Below are 18,509 nucleotides of genomic sequence, written 5' to 3'. Positions count from 1 at the left end.
GCACCGGCAGTCTGACAAACTCAGCAGGAAAGAGGGAAAAGGGGAAACTATCAGCAGGCCTAAAATTGCTGTAAAACCACCATGAGGAAAGAAAGCACAGTCTATGTTTGTAAAAACTAAAGCATGGATGGATCAGTGCACTGACTACTGACTACTGACTACTGGAAAGCTGCTAAAATGTCCATGCAGTCTGAAGCAGCCATCTTCAAAGTGGCTGCTGGAGGAGAGAGAGGCAGAAAGCAAGGCAGGAGCACCTTCTGGAGAGGTGAAGGGGAAATGAGGCAAAACAAGAGAAGTTAGCATCCTGAAAACAAAATGAACACCACAAAAATCAGAAGATACAGAAGCTCTCCCTTGAGCAACAAAAAAATTATTAAAGAAACCAGACTTTGCGGCAATAAGAAGTGGTTGCCATTGAAAGAAGAATCTCATGAACAACGCTAAATCACAAAAAAAAAAAAAAAAATTCATCATCTATACAAAACTACTACCAAAAATGCAACACATCTCAGCAAGTGAAACCCCTAGAAACACATAAAACAGAAGAAAACCAGCAAGACAATTCACTTCAAATTGAAGAGAATATATTCAACCATTTGAGGATGTAAAAAAAAAAACCACCTTGAATCAGGAATTCAAATATGCAAAGAAAAAAGGAACAAATCATAGTGAGAACTAAGAAGAAGGGTTACTGGGGCACTGTTCTACAGCTTAAACTGATGCCTGCAAAGCCAGCATCCCACATGAGCTCCCGTTTGAACCTGGCTGCTCCACTTCCAATCCAGCTGCCTGTTAATGTGCCTGGGAAAGCAGCAGCAGATCGCCCAAGTCCATGGGCCCCTGCTATCCACATGGGAGACCCAGATGAAGCACCTGGCTCCTGGCTTCAGCCTGTCCCAGCCCCAGCCATTGAGATCACCTGGGGAGTGATCTTTCTCTCAATCTCTCTCTCTCTCTCTCTCTCTCTGTAACTCTGCCTTTCAAATAATAAAATAATTTTTTTTAAAAAAAGTGGGATTAAAACCAGGAATGAAAAAGAGAATAATCTTAAAAATGAAAAGTACAGGTGCTAAGGAAAAACACCCAAATTAAAAGTAAAATGTGGCACTCAAGAAAGGCAGAAAAGCAATCAAGAAAACAAAAGTGATATAAAGAGAGAATTTTAAAAGAAAGCTAAAGGAAGACAGCTCAGAAAGACAAATCAGAATCCCTGAAGAAGAAAAACAAAACATTTAAAACAGAACTAGTATTTCAACATTTAACCCAAGAAATTTTCCCAAAAATAAATGAAGAACTGAATCTACATGCTGAAAAACCATATCAGATATCTGAGGAAATTAGAAAAATTAAGTCTGGGACATAAAAGTAGGAGACTTCAAAGAAAAAGGAAAAACCCTCAAGCTCTTCGAGCAGAAAGATTTAATTACTGGCAAAAGATTTAGAAAGGTACCCACAAAATACAAGACAATATAAAAATGAGGTGACTTTTTTTAAAAAAACAAAGCATTTTTGAGTAAAGAATTTTATGTATATCAAGTTTCCCTGTATTAAATACCAAAACTATTAAAATTTATTTATTTATTTACTTACTTATTTATTTAAAAGTCAGAGTTAGAGGGAGAAGAGAACTTCTATCCACTGGATCACTCCCCAAATGGCCACAATGGCCAGCACTGAGCCAGCCCAAAGCCAGGAGCCTAGAACTCCACCCAGGTCTCCCACATGGATGGCAAGGGCCCAGGCACTTGGGCCATATTCCACTCCTTTCCCAAGACACGTTAACAGGGAGCTGAGTTGGAAGTGGAGCAGCTGGGACACAAATAGGGGCCCATGTAAGATGCTAGCATCACAAGCGCTTTACCAACTACACCACATCCCCAGTCCTCAAGGTTATTTTTTAAAAAACATTTTAAACATAAAAGAACTTGGCCGGCGCCGCGGCTCACTAGGCTAATCCTCCGCCTAGCGGCGCCGGCACACCGGGTTCTAGTCCCGGTTGGGGCGCCGGTTCTGTCCCGGTTGCCCCTCTTCCAGGCCAGCTCTCTGCTGTGGCCCGGGAGTGCAGTGGAGGATGGCCCAGGTGCTTGGGCCCTGCACCCCATGGGAGACCAGGAAAAGCATCTGGCTCCTGGCTCCTGCCATCGGATCAGCGCGGTGCGCTGGCCGCAGCGCGCCAGCCGCGGCGGCCATTGGAGGGTGAACCAACGGCAAAGGAAGACCTCTCTCTCTGTCTCTCTCTCTCACTGTCCACTCTGCCTGTCAAAAAATAAAAAAAAATAAATAAAAAAAATAAAAAAAAACATAAAAGAACTTAAGAATTCAATATTCAAAAGTCCTTGAGAAGTCTATCAAAGCTTAATCCAACCAAAAAATGACTGAGAAATTTCAGCAAATTGGCTAGTGGCATTTTCATATATATAAAACAACAGATCAAAGACTAAATCAAGGATAAAATTCAAGGTGAAAATTAACATTCAAAAGTTTAGGGGCCAGCGCTGTGGTGCAGCAAGTTAAAGCCCTGGCCTAAAGCGCCGACATCCCATACAGGCACTGGTTCTAGTCCCGGCTCCTCCACTTCCTATCCAGCTCTCTGCTGTGGCCTGAGAAAGCAGTGGAGGATGGCCCAAGTCATTGGGCCCCGGCACCTACGTGGGAGACCTGGAGGAAGTTCCTGGCTCCTGACTTCGGATGGGTGCGGCCATCTGGGGAGTGAACCAGTGGATGGAAGACCTCTTTCTCTGTCTCTACCTCTCTCTGTAACTCTATCTTTCAAATATATAAAATAAATATTTTTTTAAAAATGATAAATTACGACACAACAAAAAAAACAGGGAAATAAACTTCACTGATTCCACAATACTGAAAAGCTGGGATATCATTAAAAACTGACAAATCAAACATAAAACATAAGTAATAAAACAAGGGAGTAGTCATCTTAGAAGGTATCAACATTAGTGAAATAAAAATGGATTAAAGGAACTGTGGAATGACACATATCTCTGAGTACACATTTTTGTACAGTTCTGACTTTTAGAACTACAGTAATATTTTTCTAGACTCACAAAAAAAAATCAACCTAACAAAGATAGGAGAGGACCCAAAGGGAGATACAAACAGAAACCTAACTATATGAAAAAAATGCATTAACATAATCACACTGAAGGAGGAGAGAAGAAACATGCTATTTACATAGTCTCAAAGTTTCTTTTCCACATGATACCCTATTCAACACAAAAAGAAAAACAGTAGCTTTAAAAGGAAACCCCAACAGGCCCAACTTCTGTCAACTAAAAACTTTAGAAACAGTATTTTAGCTACCATAATATTAAACACAAAAATAACAGTACACAAACAGTACCCTCTGGTTAGTTCATTTGCTTTTCATAAGGATATATAGATCATCAGTTTCCAAACGATTTTGTGCATACTGCATATATGTAAACATATATGTATATCTTGTAAATGATAAAAGCCCAAGTTTCTCACTACCAAAGAAAGTACTTAAACAAGACAAGATAGAAAGCTAAGATGATTATTGTTGTGCTATACTAAAACTGAAGGTATCTACTTGAAATCAGTTTGTGATATATACATTCACATAGATACAGGTATTTGTTCATACACATATACTTATTAGCTCTGTCCACTGAGAGGGTCTACATGCAATGACATCCCAGTACCAAAGAGAACACCTACCACCCAGATTTTGATTTTGAAATACCATACTCCTCATACTCATTAAAAGAAACCAGACTAACTGAAAAATGGCTGGCATGGGGAAAGTCTAAGAAGATACTTGAATATTTTATACTGTCAGAAAGTAAGGAAGTATGCAAAAAGGGCAGAGACATGAGGAAAACCACAGCTCTAGTTTGAAGGGACTCACACTGGTCAAATATGGGGTACTTTAAAACATAAAAAAAAAGCAATGACAATAATAAATTATATCCCTAGACTACAATAAGAAATCATATGTACACCTAGAAAAATCTAACATTATAAATTAATACTGAAAACTTGAAAGAATTAAGTGGGTATGTTGTTTACTTTGAGAGTGGTATATTTTTATTTTGTATACTCTTGGTTTATTGTGCTTTCATTTCTGCCATAAGCTTTGTTTAACATATTTAATAATACTAAAATGATATGTCAAAATTACTACAAAAACAATAAGAAATCAGAAATCCACAATAATGTGAATAAGTAAAAAAATATATATAGGAAAAAGAATAAAGTTCTTCTGAAAGTAAAAGTTCACTAATAAATATCTAAGAAAAGATTAAAATAGAAAAATCACCATTTGGCAAACATGACTATAATCATTACTGCAGGCAAGAATCATCAGCAAAAATATAAGAATATTCACATAGTTTCTTTTCTTTTTAAGATTTATTTTATTTATTTGAAAGCATTAGAGAGAGAGGTAGAAGCAGAGAGAGATCTTCCATCTGCTGGTTCACTCCCCAGTTGGCCTCAATGGCCGGAGCTGTGCTGATCCAAAGCCAAGAGCCAGGAGCTTCTTCCAGGTCTCCCATACAGGTGCAGGGGCCAAGGACTTGGGCCATCCTCTACTGCTTCCCCAGGCCAAAGCAGAGAGCTGGACAGGAAGAGGAGCAGCCAGGACTAGAACCGGTGCCCACATGGGATGCTGGCACTTCAGGCCAGGGCTTTAACCTGCTGCACCACAGCGCTGGCCCCTGGAATATTCACATAGTTTCAAAGTATCTCTCTAAATGATACTTATTCAACACAAAAATAAAAACAGTAACTTTACAAAGAAGTAGCCTGGCAGGCACCACCTTAGCCAAGTGATTAAAGCTAACAGCACAGATAATGCAACATTTTCACATCATGCTTGTAATGATATGTTGCATTGGGAAGGGCATATCCTTGTGCTATTCTTGCCAAACAACACATAATCTGAATTTCATCAAACAAGCCCAAATTGGGGGCATTCTGAAAAAAACAACTCTTCCATAAATTACATCATTAAAAAATAAAATCTAAGACCTGTCCAGATAAGCTGATATCCTATAAAAATAGATGTGAATGGTAAGAAATCAAGAGGGCTTTGGGGGCTGTGACTCAGTGGGTTAAAGCCCCAGTCTGCAGTGCTAGCATACCATATGGCACCATTTTGAGTTGCAGCTGCTCTACTTTCGATCCAATTCTCTGCTATGGCCTGGGAAAGCAACAGAAGACAGCCCAAGTCCTTGGGCCCCTGCACCTATGTGGGAAACATGGAAGAAGCTCCTGGCTCCTGGCTTTGGATCAGCACAGCTCTAGCCATGGTGGCCAATTGGGGAGTGAACCAGTGGATGGAAGACACCTCTCTCTCTCCCTCTCTCTCTTTCTGCCTCTGCCTCTCTGTAACTCTCCCTTTCAAATAAATGAATTAAATAAGTAAGTAAATAAATAAATCCGAAAACAAAAAAATCAAGAGGGGCTTAAACATTAAAAGCACAGCTGTCGGGCCGGCGCCGCGGCTCAATAGGCTAATCCTCCGCCTAGCGGCGCCGGCACACTGGGTTCTAGTCCCGGTCGGGGCGCCGGATTCTGTCCCGGTTGCCCCTCTTCCAGGCCAGCCCTCTGCTGTGGCCAGGGAGTGCAGTGGAGGATGGCCCAGGTGCTTGGGCCCTGCACCCCATGGGAGACCAGGAAAAGCACCTGGCTCCTGGATCCTGCCATCGGATCAGCGCGGTGCGCCGGCTGCAGCGCGCCGGCCGCGGCGGCCATTGGAGGGTGAACCAACGGCAAAGGAAGACCTTTCTCTCTGTCTCTCTCTCTCACTGTCCACTCTGCCTGTCAAAAAATAAAAAAAAATAAAATAAAAAAAAAGTACAGCTGTCAAAATTTAAAAATCCAATGTCGAAGCCAAGAATACTTCTCATATTAAAATAAATAAATATCAGAATGACAGAAGACACACGCAATCCAGTAGTTTTCCTTGTCAATCCAAGGTTTTCTTTTCCATGGTCTTAGCTACCCGTGGTCAACCACAGTCTGACACACCAATGGAAAACTCCAGAAAAAAACAATTCATATGTTTTAAACTGCACATCATTCTGGATAGCATCATGAAGTTGCACACCATCCTGCTTCTTGCTCTAAGTGCTACCCAAGCATTAGCTACTTAGTAACCACTCAGGTTATCAGATCTACTGTCACAGTGTCACAGTGCTTATGTTCAAGTAATCCTTATTTTATTTAATAATGGCCCCAAAGTACAAGAGTAACACTGGCAATTTGGATATGCAATGAGAAGCTCTAAAATGTTTATTTTAAGTGAAAACAAGAGTGGAAAGAAAAAAAATACTTCGGTGAGACTGCTAATGCCGGTGTAAGAAAGAATAATCTATCCACAAATCTGTGAAGCAGGGGGAAGAAATTGTGATAGTTTTGCTGTCACAACAAAAACTGCAAAATTGATGGCTATAGTGTGTGCTCAGTGCTTAGGTAAGATGTCAAAGGCATTAAATTTGTGCATGTATACATAGAGAAAAGCATAACACACACAGGGTTCAGTACCATCAGTGGTTTCAGACATTTACAAGGGGGTTTAGAACATACCCCCATTTCTAAGGGGTGCCACTGTATAAAGAATGAATCCATCACTATAATTCAGTAGAGCCAGGAGGGCAAAATAATTGATTCAGCAGGTCTTAATAAGGCTAGCAGATTTTCAGAAAAACAGAAAAAATAGAGAATATACAAGAAAAAATCCCAAGGAAATCTGCCAGGAGCTTAGGGAAACAGGAGCACACAAATGGGAAAGATCCACTAGCGCTGCCCAGGACAAACAAAAATGACCCAGACCTAGTAGACACACACGCCACTGTGAAACTTCAGGTGCCAAGGACAAGAAGAGCCCAAAAGCTTCCAGGGAAAAAAAAAAAAAAAGAAAGAAATTAAAGCAGCTCCCCTACAAAATAATGAGAATCACAATAGGATTTCTCTTCAGCAACATTAGGTACTTTGGGAAAACACACACACACATACACACACACCATTGGAGTCATCTTTAACCTCCTGAGGAAAAACAATTTTCTACTTGGAACTGAACTGTCATATATGAAGGTACAAGGTTGGCCAGCGCCGCGGCTCACTAGGCTAATCCTCCGCCTTGCAGCGCCGGCACACCGGGTTCTAGTCCCCGTTGGGGTGCCGGATTCTGTCCCAGTTGCCCCTCTTCCAGGCCAGCTCTCTGCTGTGGCCAGGGAGTGCAGTGGAGGATGGCCCAAGTACTTGGGCGCTGCACTCCATGGGAGACCAGGATAAGTACCTGGCTCCTGCCATCGGATCAGCGCAGTGCGCTGGCCGCAGCGGCCATTGGAGGGTGAACCAACGGCAAAGGAAGACCTTTCTCTCTGTCTCTCTCTCTCATTGTCCACTCTGCCTGTTTAAAAAAAAAAAAAAAAAATATATATATATATATATATATATATATATATATGAAGGCACAAGGCAAACACTTTTAGGTGTACAAGGACTCGGAAAAATTTATTTCCCATTGCTCTCTAATTTTATTTAAAAGAGAGATGTATTATAATATACACAGGGTCTTCAAAAAGTTTATGGAAAACACACAGTAAGAAAAATATCAAAATTTTCTGTGCCAAAATGAATTTATCTTTTAATTCCCTTTTTCCAGGAAGTTTTTGAAGTACCCTTGTACGTTTATATTTATTCTTTCTTCCTTCAAATAATGAGAAGATATACTTCAACAAAACAAGATAAAAAAACAAGGTAGGGGGATGTATATTTAGATAATGTTGGCCCTATCCAGAGCAATGAGCAAAGTTCAAAGGCGACAGTGAAGCAGTAAACTCAGACAGCAGCCAGTTGAAAACACAGTAATCCAGGATAAAAGGGGGATTCCATAGCATAGTGTGACTAAGTGTTGGGGATGTGGGTGATAGGGTGAGGATATACTAAATATAATGCAATTTTAAAAAGATGAGAAAGGAAGAAAAGCAGCTGAACTCTTAGAATACAAAAGTTACACAATGAAAAGTTAAATATGGAACAAGTAGTCCAAATTAGAAGAGGAAATAAGTGAGTTTCAGAATTGGATTGTAAGCACTAAAAAGAAAAATTAAGATGCTATTCATTTTTTATAATATTTACTTGAAAAGCAGAATAAAAGAGAGAGAAGATCACACACACACAGAGAGAGAGAGAGAGAGAGAGAGAGAAAGAGAGAGAGAATCTTTTGTCTGCTGGTTCAGTCCCCAAATGACTGCAATAGCTGAGGTTGGGCCAAACCAAATCCCAGAGCCAGGAACTCTATTCAGCTCTTCATGTGTTCATGTGGATGGCAAGGACCCAAGTACTTGGACTGTCATGTGCTACTTTCTCACGCACATTAGCAGAAAGCTGGATCAGAAGCAGCCAGGACTCAAACCAGGCACTGGAAGTGGGATGGAAGTGGCCTAAGCCTAGGTTTAACCCACTGTGCCACAATGCCCACCCCAAGAAGCTAATCGCTTTTTTTAGAGGCAAGGTAAGATTCTTCTCCCCATTTTTCAGAAATTCAAGGAAAAATAAAAGGCTGTTTCAAGGTTACAACTCATATATGAAACAAACTAAAATAAACATGCTTTTGAGTAACCAGTAGCAGTCAAGACAGGGCTATCCATTTGATCATCATCATGAGTGCACGAGCTCATGACACAGGAGAAATACAGAAAGGAACAGCTCTACCGTGAATAATATTCTCCTACTTATAAGAACATAAGAGTTGAATGTCAATTTTCAACAACTGGTATCAGCCTGAAAATACAGCATGGAAAACTTAACTTGATCATAAATAGACAAAAATGTGATCAATCTTGACAGTATAAAAGTAAACCTATAGCCAGTCCAAGTTAAAAGAAAGAAGAAAAAAGTGGAGAAGAATAAAAAAGGTAGAGGAGGGGTGGGGAAGAAAGAACAGGTAATTACTGCATTTCATTACTAACCACAGGCATTACTTTGAATAAAAGTATTTTTAAATGTTTAAGGAGAAAGAAGTCAAGAGGTCAAGGAGAAAGAACTAGCATTGGCGTGTAAGATCATGGGAGACCCTGGAATGGCCCAGTTCAGTGGAACAATCTCATGAAAACCAGAATGGCTGTGGAGTGGGCAATGGGAAGAAGAAGATGACAGTCATACTCAGCACAACTCGAAAGCTGGGAAAAAGCTGGTGAACAAGAGGGACTAAAAGTAAAGAGCAGGTCACTATTGCTATTTTTATTCACATGGAAAAGATCTGAGCATGTTTTTAATTTGACTGAGGTGAAGAGGTGATGATGGGTGACTAAATCCACAATACGGAATAGGAAATCAAACCTGGACAAAGGAAAGAATATCCATTCTTCTGAAATAAGAAGTAATGAGGTCGGAGAACTCAGATGAGGAATTCAGAAACTGGATGAGATCCAGCTAAGGGCAGGATCATGGAGGGCTTCTGTCCCCTAAAGAGCCTACAGAATGCATCACTGTTACTACAAAACAAGAGAACCAACAAAGGACTTAATCTTGGGTAAATGGACTAGGCTGACAGGCCAATACTATGTGTGAAAAGACTTTTACATTTGAGAATCATTTTATACTACCTCATCTGTTGGTTGAATTACTCTTTTAAAAAGATCTTTTAAGGTAACTGTTATTTGGATCTAAAAGAGTATTTTTAGAGAAACCAAGAAAGATGAAGTTTTACTCATTTACACAAGGTCCTACAGTACACAGTATTAAGACAGTAGCAAGAGTAAGATAGTAGTGTTTTACTCAACATTTTTAAACAACAGAATTCTATTTCAATTAACCAACATTTGTTTATATATAATACATAATTCTCACAATCCTGCAAGGGAGGTACAATGACTCCTACCCATTGTGGCCATCTGGGGAGTGAACCAGCACAGGAAGGATCTCTTTGTCTGTCTCTCCCTCTGTCTCTGGAACTCTGACTTACAAAATAAAGAAATAATTTTTAAAAAGAGAGAAAAAAGAAACATGAAATATGAAGTACCAAGCCTAAAGTTCAGCCAGTATTCCAGCCCAATCTGTCAGATTTTAAAGCATACCTGCCACTTTAAGAAGCACACAAATCAAACCCAAGTTTGAAGTATATTTTAGCCATTTTCAGTCTGATGCAAGATAATTTGGAAAATAACCAGATGGGAAATTTGAAAACCATTAAAAATTAGCTGAAATTAGAGTCATAGTTTGTACCATTCAAACCTGATTGATCAATTTTAAAATATTTGTGCCAAAATCAGTGCTTTAAATTTTGGGAAAAATCTAATTATATTCCCTCCATTATGAATTAAGACTACTAGATTCAGAATTTAAATTCTAGAACTACTTTTCCACCTGTGTCTTGTCTCTTTTTCTAATTAATATGTTAGCTTGTTATTTGCTAAGTATCAGAAATAAAAACCTATGTTTTTGACAAATTTTAGAAACATACTTTACATACTTTAATAACTAGTTCTTTTTTCAAATGGATATCTAAATTACCAGATAAACTGTGACAATAAACTGTGGATACCTTAGCAAAGTTTATCATGTTTTCTGCTTTTTAATTTCCTGTTAATAACATTCCATCTTAAAGGGCTCTTCCCCTTGGTGTTCAAGTTCAAGTTGATGGAACAGACTTGTTACTCTCTGCCAGGCTTGCCCTGGGCAACCTGAAGCATGCAGATAGAATTTAATAAAATGAAGACATGCTTCTCCTCCAAAGATTTGATTTTAAATTAAGTTATAATCAGAGCCATAATTTTTAGTCTGCAAAAGTAGATAACCTCACTTAAAAATAAAACAACTGCTTAGGATGTACTGAAGCCAACTGACCAGGTTAAAAAGTCTAGGAAGGGGCCAGAATTGTGGCATGAGTTAAGCCACCGCCTGCAATGCCAGTATCCCATCTGAGTGCTGGTTTGAGTCCCAGCTGCTCTGCTTCCAGTCCAGCTCCTTGGTTACCTGCCTGGGAAAGCAGTGGAAGGTGGCCCAAGTACCTGGGCCCTTGGTCACCCACGTGGGAGAAAAAGAGTTCCAGATTTCTGCCTTTGACCTAGCACAGCCCCAACTACTGCAGCCATATGGGGAGTGAACCAATAGATAGAACAGCTGTTTCTTCCTGTCACTTTGTTTTTCAAATAAACAAAGAAATCAATCAATCAATCAATCTTCCCAAAAATATCTAGGGAGTAATGGCTACAGAATCACATGGGTCACTGCTAAGACTGTCCCAGTTTGGAACACTGGAGTGTCAGGAGGAAACGCTAGGAGCTAAAAAGAGAAGTATTCCTTGTACAGTTTCCTCTGTGTGTGCCAGATTACTGGAACATGATACAGTAAGACTCTAGGTATTTACAATAGGCTGGCAATTTGAAACTTTGTGATTCCAACAATGGCATCAACTGACTAGAAAAATTTTGAGTAATGCAATCGCAGTGATTTACTACTTTAGACAACATGTTTCTAGCCAGGAGCTGAATCTAGGCACTGTGACACAGGATGCTTTCTGAACCACTGGACCAAATGCCTAACCCTCTTTCCCCCTTCTTGACCATGGCTTTTGGTTGCTTCGACAGCCCTTTTTGACACACTGTCCTTCTCCTCCAACTTCTCCACTTAAAATTCCTGAGTTATCTGCCTAAATTTTATTTCCTTTTTCTGACATTTTCCAATACCCTTATTTACTGCATCACTGAGGTAACTGAAGTTAAATATAATTAATAATGTTGTCACCTTAAAAATGTAGAACACATACACATGCACAATAAAAGAAAAAACTCAAATAAATGTTGGTTCTTTTTAATCTGGTTTAAACTTTATAATCCAACGACCTTGCATCAAAGTGAGTTCTTTCTATGCATAACCAGAAGCATCCATCGCTGTCTGTAGAGTCACAAATCAAGATTAGAAGGAAAAAGGCAGGAGGTAAATGTATTATCCATGGACACACATGTTCAAATTGCACACTGCCTCATGAAAGTAAACAACTCCATGGCCAGCGCCACAGCTCACTAGGCTAATCCTCTGCCTTGCAGCGCCGGCACACCGGGTTCTAGTCCCGGTCGGGGTGCCAGATTCTGTCCCGGTTGCCCCTCTTCCAGGCCAGCTCTCTGCTGTGGCCAGGGAGTACAGTGGAGGATGGCCCAAGTGCTTGGGCCCTGCACCCCATGGGAGACCAGGAGAAGTACCTGGCTCCTGCCATCGATCAGCGCGGTGCACCGGCCGCAGCACGCCAGCCGCGGCGGCCATTGGAGGGTGAACCAACGGCAAAGGGAGACCTTTCTCTCTGTCTCTCTCTCTCACTGTCCACTCTGCCTGTCAAAAAATAATAATAATAAAAAAGTAAACAACTCCTCTTCAAAAGGTAATTTTATGTGTGTCTGACACAAAAGTGGGTTTGCTCTCAAGTTAATGATTTATTAGATGCTAAGAAATGAAAATTTTAGAACCCAGGCTTGATTTTTCAGAGTGAGACTTAGGCTAGAAAAATGAATATTCCACAGGTGTAAATGAAGAAGAAAGCAAACACAGAGACTTGGGTTTGAGATTAATCATCCTCAATGGTCAGGCACAGAAACACCCATATGGACCGGCCGTAGTGAACAGCAGAACACAAAAGGGCTAAGAGTGGGGTCTCAGGAACCAAGGAAGGGGGGGGATGTGACTAAAACCAGAAGAGGCGTTAATGAGCCAAGGACAAATGCCAACACTGATACACAACTTTCTGCACCTGAGGGCAAAATGAAACCAAACAATGGCCACTCCAGGGAAGCAACATGTCCTGTCTTCCCTAAATTCCTGAAAAAGCAATTCACCATCAAAATACTTCTGATGCATAAACACAAAGTGACACAATTATCAGTCTTTAGGATCAAAACAGAACAGAACAGACTTCACCCAATGTAAACAAAAGCTTTTTAAACTGGAGACAGTTACAGTGGCACAACAGAAGAAACACTTCTGTAACAGACAGCTTTCCACCATACTGTCTTACTTTTGGAGATATTCACACAGATAACAAATAAGTTCATCCAGGATGACCCAGAAGACACCCTTTCATTGCACCATATTGGCCTGAATTATTTCCCAGGTCTCCTTTCTCCACAAAGGGAAATTATTTAATCTCACACAGACAACAATCTGGAATAAAATACAGTACCCTCTCTCTCTAGCCAAAATTTAATTTTCCATTTATTTTTGGGAAATAACGCCTTTTATATGGCCCTCTCCACTAGTTACTCTACGTGAAAAGAAAGGCTTTAAACCTTAAAAGTAAGCATGAGTCATCATAGTGGGTTAAAAGAAGTTTGAATATGCTTATTATGAAGAAAGTGCTCAATACTCCAACATCATTTTATTCTCACTACAAAAAGATATGCATTTTCCTTAGCAGCGGTCAGATACACAGGCATAGTCAGAGGTCAGAAAGCAGAAGAGTCACACGTAGAGGTTATCCTGAACTGACACAACCCGTATTCCCTGCTTAACCATTTTACACTGAATGGAGTTTGGTACATCATGTACCAAATACTTACTCTCTTTAGAACCATAGGTTTGAACACTGAGATAGATTTACAGTTGCCTACAAAGACTGGTAAGCTATCAAATGCCACACAGCCTGGTGTAGGAGGTTGAGACCCACTGTACACAAAGTGAGGCTTATTTTTAAAGTAGGAACATTATGCTTTTAGTCAAACTAACACTTAGTTGTTCTCTAAGTAATCTTGACTTTCCAGGTACAATTGGTCATATCTGGTGAGGCGGCCAAATAGGCAGGGCCCTGAAATGTTCACCTCATGAAATCCCTGGTTTTCTTCTCTTCCCTTACCTGATAATGAGCCTGGGCCTGTTGCGCTGAATTCAAGGTGACATTGCAGAGTTTGCAGTATAGAGGCTTACATAGCTCCTCCAGGGCAGTGTCTTGGTCCCCTCCTTTAGGTAACTCTTCTTCTCCAGCCAAAGGCAAGGAAGCCTCCTGCCCAAAAGGCTTCTGTGGCTGAAGCTGCAAGGTTCCTGTAGACCTGGTGGCCACTGACATAGGAGGAGAGGATGAGGGCCTCTTAGGTGGAGGAAGCCCGGCGTGTTGCAAGAGGATCATTGGGGAGGAAAGCCTTGGGCATAATCCAGTGGGCAATAAGAAGCCAGGTCTTCAATCTGAATCAACAACAAACAAACAAAAAAAAAATTGGTCTCCTTGAAAAACACACCTCAGCAATATGACATGCAAACATCAATACCATCTGACCCTTTCTCAACTTCTGCAAACCCAACTTTGGGACTTTTTTTTAAGATTTATTTATTTATTTGAAATGCAGAGTTACAGAGAGGCAGAGGTGAGGGGTAGGGAGATGGGGGGAGGGTCTTCCATCTACTGGTTCACTCCTCAAATGGCTACAACAGCTGAAGCTAGGCCGATCCAAAGTCAGGAGCCTGGAGCTTCTTCCAGATCTCCCACGCAGGTGCAGGGGCCCAAAAACTTGGGCCATCTTCCACTGCTTTCCTAGGCCACAGCAGAGAGCTGGATGGGAAGTGGAGCATCAGGAACTCAAACCAATGACCATATGGAATGCAGGCACTGCAGGCCGCGGCTTTACCCGCTATACCACAGCGCCAACCATGTCTGCCTCTTCAAGCAGACACCCCCAGCCTGGGAACTCACATGGACACAATGCTCTTCCACAGAGAACAACTTTATAGATTTGGCTTTATTTTGCTTGGCACAATTCCAACTGGTGTCCCTCTGGCCTGCGAACATTAATAGCACTGCATCCGTGGCTAATTAAATCTAAAGTCATATGGCTGAAATGGACATCAAAGGTCACCTAGTCCAGACCCCTTCCCTAGGGCACATTTACACTCAAACACTCTTCATAATCGTGCATGGGCAAAATCCCCCACCAGCTCAGCATCTTAATATCTCTTTCGCATCCAAATGATGTCAAAAAGAGTGAATACACACATACACACACACACTCGGAATTCTTCAAAAACTCCTGGAACTAGCTAAAGTATCCAGGAACCCTAGGAACAATCCAGAGAATTAAGATGTGACAAAAATAAACAAAAGTGGTCCCTCTGAACAATCACAACATTTAAGTAGCTGAGCCAATGATTCCTTAAAGCAGAGGTTGCAAACAGCCAGCCCATAGGCCATACACAGCCACAGATACACTATTTGAAACATACAGTGTTTTGGATTTTTTTTTTTTTGCTTCCTTTTTTTATTGAATTAGTTGTCAATATTGAAAATTCAAAGGATTCATGGCTTCTCTTGATAAAAGGACCATCTAGCAGCAACCCACATTCCTACATGGGAAACCATTAGGTAGTTTGTGCTCAGATGCACCTTTCCTCCCACTCCCCCACCCCACCCCCGTAATCCACCTGTCTTCTCCAGGCCACCTCAGTCTCCACTCAGCCTGCATCCTGCAGGCCCTTGAATTTATGACCCCCCCACCAAGTGCCTTAGAATATATTCATGAGTCCTCTGTAAAATCCAAATTGTTTTCTCCTTCTAGAGGTAAATTACCTGCACAAGATAAGGGATCAAGCAAATGCCCAACAGAGTAATGAGGCACACTACCATCAGCCCCAGTATAATTCCAGTTCCCCAGTCTTTAGGCTATGTGCTTCCCCATTCTTATTAAATAACTGAGAATCTCTGCTTTCAGAAAAAACGGCCTCATCAATCTTCATCCACAATTTCACCTGCTTCCCACCCAGATGGCACCTTCAAACCACAGTCCACTTTTCTGAGTTCCTAAAATTCTAATTAACCCAAATTAGAATCCTTATTTCAAAAATCTACAATTCCCCGCACTCTCAACACTATTAAAACCTCTTTTGTTGGTCAACAGAATATGGCTATTTTAAGCTGCCGAAATTTGCCATCTGCAATGGAAATGTGTACATAAGGGCCACTATGGGTTTATTAAAATTAATGAAGTAAATTTTGAAAGGTTCAAAGTCAATTTGACCACATCTGATTAAGCACACAGCACCGGGAAAGTGCAATCAAGTAACAACTTCTATAATAAATTCAGGGTCTTGGGGTAGCAGGGGAAATCAGTGCATTGGGAAATACAGCAGCGAAGGGAAAGTGTATACATTATTAGTCATCATATTCAACAGTATTTCTCATCAATCACAGTATTAAGAAAAATGATAATAGTATTTGTTTCCTACATAGAAGTATGCAGCCCATATGAGAACATAGAAGAAAGCAACACAGGTTTAAAACATTTTAAAAAGCAGGTTCCCTATAATGGTATTATTTCTCTCAATTACATCTCAATCAAAACATCCAGAAAGTAAAGACAGATGTAGCCATTTTTTAAAAGGAAACTAAGATAAAGACCAGCTGTTCTAAAAATTTACCTAATTACCATAACCCACCAGTTTAAAAGGCAACACATACTACCTGTACAGAACTATACTAATGCCAAATTGCCATAAATATGCCACCAGTTCATAAGAGAAAAGGTAGAGGAGGTGCCAAAACATCTGGATAAAGGAAATCAGCAATGCAAACCAAAAATCAAATGCCACCGATTGCCTAGACATGTCTGGACTTGTTTAACAAAAGCTCACTCCCACTTGAGGAAATCCCAACATGTGTCTCCCCTTTGTTACCTATAGGTTTCCATCAGAATAAAGGTCCTTCTTAAAGCACAGAGATACAAAAAGCCTCCATCCAGAGGTGCCAAAATCCCCTGGATTAAGGGAAAAATTCTTGCCAATACAGACATTCCCATTGCTGCATTGGTTCTTTACAATTTTTTTTAAAAAGCCAATAATCCAAAATTATTTGTTTTGTACTTACCAACATGATGTCAGCACCCCCAAAAAGATCTGTGACAATTACAACAGGTATTACCACATTTGCTAGCAAAAATTAGCATAAAACATAAATCTAAAACAAATAAAACCACGCCTTTGGTTTTATTTTGTGGAACATGGACCCAAAGCTTTTGCGACTCAGATCCACTCAACTGCTGCGCAAGTCGGAAAGAGACTAATTCGAAGGTTGAAATGAATACTGCCCAGAGCATAAAAACCGTTCACTCAGATGTTTATAGCAGCAAAAATACACGATTTATAATGTAACGACCTGGTGGAAAGGGGTTGCAAGGACTTTAAAGAAACTAGAAGCTTCACGATGTACCCTGTTTAAAGAAAACGAATTATCATAGCATACTTAGTTCTCACGATTGGACTGGGGCCTACTCTTCACAGACTGTATTAAAGACAAGCGCTTTCTCCTTTGGAGAAACCCAGGGAGGCAACAGAACAGAAGAACGAACAGGTTACTGGCACCTCAGCAAACGAGGGGATTGTGGAAACGAGGGGAAGACAGGCAGGCATTACTCAGAGGTCATCGGATCGCAGCCAGAGGAATGCGAGAAAGAGAAAAGCAGAAATTACCAGTGGAGGCGAGGAATATCCTATAAAGGGGGCTCAAAAGCAGGCAAGAAACCAGGGGGAGATGAGGCCTCGGTGAATTGGCAAATGTGGTCCAGCCCGAGCTAGGACGGTCCCTAATCCGGGGGAACCGTTCGCAAATTTGAATCCAAACGCAGACACTCAGCATCGCCCACATGGCCTTACATTCCTGCGACGCGCACGCACACACGCACCTCAGCCCGCAAGGATGCCATCACGGAAGATGGAATCCCCGCTCCCACGGGGCGGGGGCCGGCGCCCGGGCCGCGGCGGCTGCACGCGGAGACCCTCCCGAAACGCACACGCGAAATGCGCCAAAAACACAGGCACCGACGAGCGGGGCACGCGCTGTCCCACGGAGGGCAGGTGGCAAGACCGCACCCTAAGGCACCCGCCGGCCCCCCGCGCCCCCGGGCTCGTCCTACAAACCCCGAGGCTCCCAAGCGCCAGCACTCACCGGAACCCCCGGGACGCGCCAGCAGCCTCGGCGCCGCGCCCGCCCAGGACGCCCGCCGCCGCCTCCCGGCCGTCCGCCCTGCGCGCCCGGCTCGCCGGCTCCAGCCACCTCTTCTCGGAGCAACTTTCTGGGCCGGCCGCCGCCGAGCCCCTCCACAGCTGAAGGCACACTGTCAAAAGTCAGTCCAAGCCGACACACAGGGAAACAGCTGCAGGAAGTGACTGCGGAACCGGGAGGCGGCGGAGGAGGAGACTGAGGGCGCCGGACGGCGTCGCCACTGCGCATGTGCCCAGAGGAGCAGGCTCGGCGGCGGCGGCGGCGGCGGCGCCGGCGCTCCCGCATCCCAGCAGACCGGCCCTTCGCGGGGCAGGTGCAGTGACCGCGAGCTCTGAGCGCGCGAGGTGCCGGAGGAGCAAAGGCACCAAAGGGAAAGGGCACCGCCGGCGATCTCAGCGCACAGTTTCTTAAAGCTGTTCGTCCTATACCCCGGAAAGTTGGTCCGCAAGAGCAGCGTGGGCGGAGCTGTTGCGACGGAAACTTTGGTCTCCTGTCATTGCGATTCAAATGTTTTTCGTTTTGGCCTGTCCCTCCGCCTGTTGGTTGCGGC

At 42.2% G+C, this 18,509-nt stretch overlaps 1 protein-coding gene across 4 annotated transcripts in view; it reads right to left on the bottom strand.

Moving 5' to 3' along the window:
* Nucleotides 1–18,178, bottom strand: part of ZMAT3 (zinc finger matrin-type 3) — a 42,326-nt gene extending 24,148 nt beyond the window's left edge. The window contains exons 1-2 of one of the 4 annotated variants that reach the window (XM_008266533.4): nt 17,903–18,178; nt 13,832–14,157 (exon numbers count right to left, since the gene is read on the bottom strand). In XM_008266533.4, coding sequence (XP_008264755.1) covers nt 13,832–14,101 — 270 coding nt within the window. In that variant the 5' untranslated portion in view covers nt 14,102–14,157; nt 17,903–18,178. Of the gene's footprint in view, nt 1–13,831; nt 14,158–16,423; nt 16,447–17,427 lie in introns of those variants that run through there. The other 3 variants (XM_017346924.3, XM_002716438.5, XM_051818792.2) reach the window with 3 other exon arrangements.
* Between the last annotated feature and the right edge of the window lie 331 nt (nt 18,179–18,509).

The sequence above is a fragment of the Oryctolagus cuniculus genome, chromosome 4, assembly GCF_964237555.1.
Source record: "Oryctolagus cuniculus chromosome 4, mOryCun1.1, whole genome shotgun sequence".
Lineage (NCBI taxonomy): Eukaryota > Metazoa > Chordata > Mammalia > Lagomorpha > Leporidae > Oryctolagus > Oryctolagus cuniculus.
Note: the sequence above shows the minus strand (reverse complement) of the source record. Positions and strands in the feature narration are given on the sequence as shown.